Genomic DNA, 7568 nt, shown 5'->3' with positions numbered 1-7568 from the left:
ATGCTGAATGGTTTGACTTTGGATGAAGAATTATATGTTCACTTGTAAGACATTCGATGCAGACATCCTTCTGTTGCATTAGCCATGAGTAGATTGGCACATATTGGGCACTGACATTTTGTTGACTTAAAGCACTTTGGGCCCTTTGTACGAAGGTGGTCTTTTAGAATATTTTGTTGGGCATCGAAGAACGAGAAGATTTGGTCATTAATATGAGATGTAGGAAGAAGAATGCTTCATCTTGAATACGATATAGAGTAGGTGCTCACTGGGGACATGAAGTTCAGTTTGATATAGTGTGTGATGCTTGTGAGTTGAATGTTATCATCTTTAAGATTTATAGTGCTTTCCTCACTTGGAACATGCCATGTTTTGATAAGGAGTCTTCGGTAGTTCTCAACACATTAGATGAACTGAAGGCACTAGACAGTTATGAATAACCTTTGACCACAATGGAGTATGATGAATTAAAAAAACCCTGCTTAGTTGGAAGTTTTGTACATTTATTTATTAACATGCACAAAAAGTCTTCTTGACGACATCTGTGGTACAGATGTATACAAAGAGAAAATGTGTATATTGTAATTTAATTCCATATATTTGCACATTAATATAATTTTTGTACAGAGCACGCTCTTTCCTCGTGATGAAATCAGGAAAGTAAAAGTGTTTTCACTATGTCCATGCCGCCATGTGTGGTATCCATGACAGTATATTATACATGTTTAATGGCGTCTATGTTATGTGAGCAAGGTGGTGCAAACTACAGAAACACACCAGAGCCTTCTGTTCATAAAAGTTAAAAAACAGAATCCAGCTGTGTCGATGCACGTGTGGAAGCTGTAAAGCAGGAGCACACACATTCATTCTGGATAATATAAAAGAACACATGGTAATAATGCATTACAACCTGCTGAGTAAGGGTTCTATGAGATGTTTTGAACATTCCAAGCCACAACACGGAACACTCCACAAGGAGCGCATATTGCATGTGTTTATTTTATTGATAGCTGCTCCACATATAAAAGCGCAATGTAATACGGTTTTTCCAAATCTCATCGCTTTTATGTTTATAGTCCAAATAGACAGTTTCAACCTCTCTACCAATCCCACTACATCACTTGCTATTAAAAAGGGACCTCTTTGGTATCTCCCGATACCACTGTTGGATTCCGAAAATGGAACTCTAATCTGAAGCCAGTTCAGACAATCACAGACTCAGACTCCATGGACTCCAGTTATGTACACAATATACTGGATCCACCTATTGATCTGAGAGTTCAGGAATAAAACTGATGCATTCCATAGGAAGGCCATTACAAAATAACTTTACATAATGTACACATTTACACTGTTTACAATTATGAGCATACCTGCATGTTAAATACAAAATATTGCATTTCAGAAATAACACTGAAAGCAGAAACGATCAGTTTGTAATGACTCCAAAGCATGAGCACAGAATAGTGATAAATAAAGCCAAAAGCTGCAGCTGCTCAGAACCCTTCAGCTGATGGGTTATGTGCATGGAATACTTCAATTTATGTGAGTCAAAAATGGAAAATGTCTGTACTCGAAAAAATAGCTCCTGTGAACATCTTTGTCCAATGTTAGGGAAACATTAAATTGACTATTTCTGCGAGTGATGCAAAGAACGAAGGCCCTCAGATGCCGCTTGGGTTTGGGAGTTGCTGGAAACCCGATTGACACTGCTTTCAATGAAGAGTTTCAGGCCCTGCATTCCCTGCATATAGAGATACTCCAAATACCAGTTCCACAGCTTGCCCTGTAGGAAGAAAAACAGACGTTTCTTTACTCAACAACAAATCAATGCCGGTAGGTCAACTAATACAGAATGATCTTTTAGGTGAACTTATACAGACAAGTAGTTAAAAAGGAGTTCAGAGTAAATGAAGGATTATCGATAATCATGTTAACAAAAAACTCAGCGAACTTTATGAATAAGCAAAAGTTACTTGTTGTAATTCAAGTTCTCCATGTGGCTATTCGCTCTCGATCCGTAAGCCTGTGTGTGCAGCATCCTAGTCACGTTTTTTTTAAATAAGCACTTCAAAACTCTTAACAAGTCAGAATCAATGCAGTTAGAGCTGGCCTTCAATAGAAGTGCCCATCACCAATAAGCAATAGAAACAAATGAGCATTTACTCGTGAAGATAGTCCACCTCATTTAAAAGGACACAAACTGAAGCCAATGAGGTAGGGGTGCTTGGAACTCCACTCCCACCAGAAACCACCATGGTTCAGATTTCTACCACATGCGATATGTACAGGAAGTCTCCACAGAGATCTGCTCATGTTGTCCTATTGCTACTTCAAAGTGGCTTGAAAACTGCATTCCTCAACATCCTGGGCCATCTCAATCCCTTGAGCCACTTTTCCTAGCTGGATTGCGGTCACAGGGGGACATTTTTTGAGCTGCAAGTTAAGAATTTATTCCGTCATGCCGGAGACATCAATGAACGCCCTTTTTCAACCCCGTGGGACTGGTGGTAAGAAATGTCATAATTTTACGGAACATTGCAAAAAACACAGTTGATGGACAGAATGTCGAACAATGTCATACATTCACCCCAGTAAAAGGATATGGGCCTAAATCCATCGTTTTTTTGCACTCCACACCACCCTGGGTTAGACACTGGCTATATGCAAATCAGCTCTGACCCTGTGCCCCATGGGAACAGTCCAGTCAGCAAAAGACACAGTTGATGGACAGAATGTCGAACAATGTCATACATTCACCCCAGTACAAGGATCTGCAAGGTGATGTGATGTGCTTTGCGGATGAGAAGACGGGGTCAAGCGTGTGGCCAGCGTAGTGGGTGGGGGTGTTGACCAGATGCTTGAGTCCGAGGTTGGCGAGGTTGTCCAGCAGGGCGGCGGTGTTGCGGTCCTGGTTGTTTTCCAGGTGGAAGTTGAGGTCTCCCAGGAGGATGTAGTCAGCCGAGGGGAGGGCGTGCAGGCTGATGAAGTCTGCGAAGTCTTCGCTGAATTGTGTGCGTGGTCCTGGGGGTCTGTAGAAGAGGGTGCCTCTCAGGGTGGTCTTGGGGTCGGTGTGTTTCTGGAAGTGCAGGTGTTCGGCGGCTGTGAAGGTGTCGTCAGAGTTGATCGTGATGCGGATGGTGTTCTTGTGGACAATGGCGATGCCTCCTCCGGTCTGGTTGACTCGGTCCCTCCGGGTGATCTTGTATCCGTCAGGGATGGCGATGGCGATGAGGTGGCGTTCCTCCATGTTTCCGTGAGGAAGGCAACGTCTGGTGATGTGGAGTCGTGCAGGTTCCATAGTTCCACGGCGTGTCTGTGGACTGAGCGGGTGTTGAGCAGGATGCACTTCAGGTGGTTGCTGCTGGTGCGTGGCTTGGCGGGTCCAGTGCAGGTCTGGAGGCAGGAGAACTTGCAGGATTGGCAGGCGAAGGGTCCGTGGGTGCGTCCTGGAGTGGCACGGTGGCAGCCGGGGGTTCGGCCGGTGATGAGTGCGTTGAGGGTGGCGGTGTCGTAAGTCCGGAGGGTGGGCTGGCAGCTGCGGGGCCCAGGGGGTCTGGCACTGGGCGCGGTCCAGGGGCGGACGGGCGCAGACGGGCTTGCCTTTGGCGCGCCTTCAGCGCACAATCAGCGCACCCGCTGTGCGTACGCATGCACTCAACCATAAGTGGAGAGTGGGGGGGGGGGGGGGGGCGAAGGAGGAGCAGCTGGGAGGCGGGAGCGGGGTGGCGAGTGGGGGGGGGATCGGTGCGGAGATGCTGGAGGGAGCAGGGTGGGGCCGCGGGGGAGCAGCGGCAGGGAGCGGGGTGGGGCAGGGAACAACTGGAGCGACAATGGGGCACAACAGAACCAGACACGAGAGAACGGCAACGATACAAATCAAATACAAATGAAAATAAAACGAAGCACAGAGGGACAATTAGGTACAGGGGCACAACACTTAACTTGGCAGCGGGAGGAGATCGGGCACACTCGGGGTGGGCCACGCGGCAGGAGGAGCGACCAGTGTGCTGTGAATGGACTAACACCAGAAAGTACTGCCGGATTGAGTGGGTAACATGCCAAATCTTAGCAGATTTGGCTGTCCAGGCAATAGTGTTTCATGGAGGGATGCCAGAGTATCTGCCTGGCAAATGTCTTTGACAGGGATTCAGTAGTAGTAACTTTGGCCCTAGTAGAATGAGCTCACAGTCCTTCTAGAGGCTGCTTCTTTGCCAATGCGCAGCAGATCTTAATGCAGAGCTCAATCCAGTGGGAGATGGTACGAAACTGCACAGCTTTGCCACAATTTCGCTCCAGGGAACCTCACAAAGAGCTGATCATCCATCCGGTGTTCTTTGGCATGTATATGTAGAAGCTCAGAGCTCTCTTGGAAAAGGCATCACACCATGGGAGGAAGATCCTTCCCCTACTTAGCGGCCAAGACCTGGAATTCCCTCCCCACCCACCTCCGCCTCACACAGAACCACCTCTCCTTCAGGAAACAACTTAAAACTTGGATATTTGATAAGTAAAGCTCCCCTCCGCCCTCAAGCGCCTTTAGACCCTCTGGGTGAGTAGTGCACTATATAAATTCAAACTTGAATTGACTTGATTTCAGCAGAAATTATGACCTAGTTCGCAGAACCAGCATGTTAGGGAAGATGTTTTTAGGAGCCTGAAGCTCACTCACATGCCCGGTCGCAGTAATGGCAATGAGGAACACAGTCTTCATGGTATGGAGCAGTAAGAAACCGCTGTGGAGCAGCTCAAATGGAGCACACATCAGATAAGTAAGAATGAGATTGAGATCCCACTGGAGTTTCACAAAAGAGGAGGGGGTATATGATGCAGCCATTTCAAAAATCGCATCACAATGGGTAACAAACAATGACTGCTGATCAGGCAACAGTAAGAAGGCCAAAGATAACCCTTAACCATGCCCAAAACAAAATCTTGCCGGCAAGAGAGAAAACTAACAAGACGTCAGACAGTTTGGCCTGGAGGGGATCAATCTGGCATGCGCCACAGCAAACCTCAAACTTGTACCAAAGAAAGACACAGTTTTTGTTGAGGGATTCCTGGCTGCCAAGATAACATCAACCACTTCTTTAGGATGGTAGAAGGTGTTCAACTAACCATGCTCAATTTCCATGTATGAAGGTGGAGATTGGGAATGCTCTAGTGGATAACCCCGACCCTATGGCCTGGACAGCAGATCCTCCCAGAGACGCACCCATTTCAGAGAACAGACTCAAGCCCAGGGGCTCTGGATATTATTCTCTCCCTGTCCAATCTGGAGCCACTAGGATGACTGGAGACCAGTCCAACCTGATTTTCTTGGGAACTCTGGGCAGGAGAGGCATCAGCAGAAAGAAATACAAGATTCCAGAGTTCCACTCAAGGCAGAATGCACCTCTGAGAATTCTCCTCTGAGCAGATGCTGACATTGTGCGTTCTTGGCCGTGACTAACAGATCGAGCCAAGGTTCTCAGCACCCGCGGATGAGACCTTGTGCCACCTCCGATTGTAACTGCCACTCGTGATTTGCTAGGTACCGATGGGAGAGTTAGTCTGCCCTGGCGTTCAATAAACCTACAATGTGGTTCACCACCTGGAAGATTCCATTGAAGTCCAGTCAGTTCCAGAAGACAAGGCTGCCTGACACAGCGTTCATGGCTTCCCAGCAGGTTTGTTGCAGCACCGCATGGTGGTGGTGTTGTCCGTGAACATCTGTACCAGCCACCCTTTGATGGACAGCAGGAAAGCTTCCAGCGTAAAGCAGGTGACCTTCAGCTACATAAGGTTGATGTGGAGCTAGGACTCCGCTGGAGAACAGAGCTCACCTGTCTCAGGTGGCTGCCCCAGCCCAGATCTGACCCATTGGCCACTACAGTGAGCTCTGGGTGGGGATGGGAGAGAGATCTGCCATTGACCCAATCGGGAATCAGTAAGCACCAGTAGAGATCTTTCACAGTCACCTCCAAAATCTGGACCATATCAAAGAGGCTCCCTTGATGTTGGGCCCATTGAGACTTCAGATACCACTACACAGCCTTGGCATGCTCAACCAGCATGATGCAGGAGGCCATCAGTCCCAGCAGCTTCAGGGTTGATTCACTAAAATTCAGGACAGAGACCGAACGATTAGGACGATAGCCTTAAAGTCCTGAACACTTTGGCGGAGGAAAGGTGTGAAACCAGAGTGTGTCCAGAATGGCTTCAATGAATGGGAGATTCTGAGAAGGGTTCAACTTCAGCACATTGATAGTGAACCCCAGAGATTGCAGTTTAGTTCCTACATCCCGGATAGGCTCTGCGCATTGGAATAATATTCACTATAGTTTTGACATAGGACTACGGTCAGTATGTCTCCATCAAGTACATTAAACTTAATTACTTGTGTGTGCCAGCTAACTCAGAGGTCAGTAGAAACTTCTCGAACAAGAAGGGATTAGTTTCTGACAACCGCATAAACATGACAACTTTGTTTGCCTTTAGAATGGGAACAGTCTCAGAATTGTTGAAACCATAGATAACAGTTTTACTCAGTCAATCGTGCATGCTTCGTTTCCACAGAGTTTCCACAGAAATAGACTGGCGTTTCAACAAAGGGTTTATTAAACCGTCTTATTTCTCGTGCAAGAGATATGAACTGCTACAGTTGTAAGACAGAATTGTAAGTATAACACGTACAGCGTTAGCAGTAAGATAAAATAATACTGCAATAGCATGGTTTGTACCTATGACATATTCATTAAAAAACATGCATAAATAACAGGCTAAAATGTGAATACTCATCTGGTGCTTCTAGCTAGTTCTACCCCAGTGTACCTAACCTAAGTGTTGCACGAAGTGAGAAGTAGGTGCTGTTTTTCTATAGTCTAGTTTAGCTGTTTGGATTGGTGTTGCTAAGATTTCCCAAAAGTCCCTCTAGGTTCTAGTCCGCTCTATACCTTAGCGATCGAGACCCGGAATGAGATGCCAAACTCTCTCAATCTAACACCCCGCAAGGGGGGGGGGGAGAAACACTGGAGCTTGATGCTCTGCGGGGAGGATGACAGCGTCTGGTTAGTGCGTCAGGCGGGGACTATCACCTTCCGAACTTGCTGCGGTGAGCCGCGTAGCTGAGCCGCGTATGTATACAGCTGGACCGTACTGTGGTTTGCCATGGCAAGTGAAGTTGTTTAGGAATGCCAGTATTGACGTAAAAGTCAGGCAGAGGAACGTCATGAATGAAACCCTAAGGAATAGATGTTCATGCATAATAAATGACTTCTTGGAGAAATCAATATTCCAAGCAAGGGGAAGTTCTAAAGGCTTAAGAATCTGGTTTTCCAGGGAACTCGTGACGTGGATGGACGGATAAAGGTGTCCATACCTGTATTTGGTTAGCATGGATAATGCCTAAATAAAGGTAGGATTTCTATGCCTAAATAAGGACAATGTGAATTGTGCCTATATGAGGGCATACATCAGGAAACCTATATACAGTATCAAAATCGACACACAAGATGACCCGAGGTTCTCTGTAGTCTGGACGTAGTGGACTACAGCCTGGTGCGAGCCCACATTCAACATCCTATCAT

The 7568-nt window shown here is 46.6% G+C and overlaps 1 protein-coding gene across 2 annotated transcripts in view; it reads right to left on the bottom strand.

Annotated features, from left to right (window-relative positions):
• Positions 1-482: 482 nt before the first annotated feature.
• CENPI (centromere protein I) overlaps positions 483-7568 on the bottom strand; it is a 508210-nt gene continuing 501124 nt past the window's right edge. For both annotated transcript variants that reach the window (XM_086964635.1, XM_086964636.1), the window contains exon 21: positions 483-1786. In XM_086964635.1, coding sequence (XP_086820761.1) covers positions 1631-1786 — 156 coding nt within the window. In that variant the 3' untranslated portion in view covers positions 483-1630. The remainder of the gene's footprint in view (positions 1787-7568) is intronic.

Source organism: Lissotriton vulgaris, chromosome 4_1 (assembly GCF_964263255.1).
Source record: "Lissotriton vulgaris chromosome 4_1, aLisVul1.2, whole genome shotgun sequence".
Lineage (NCBI taxonomy): Eukaryota > Metazoa > Chordata > Amphibia > Caudata > Salamandridae > Lissotriton > Lissotriton vulgaris.
This window is presented reverse-complemented; position numbering and strand designations above follow the sequence as displayed.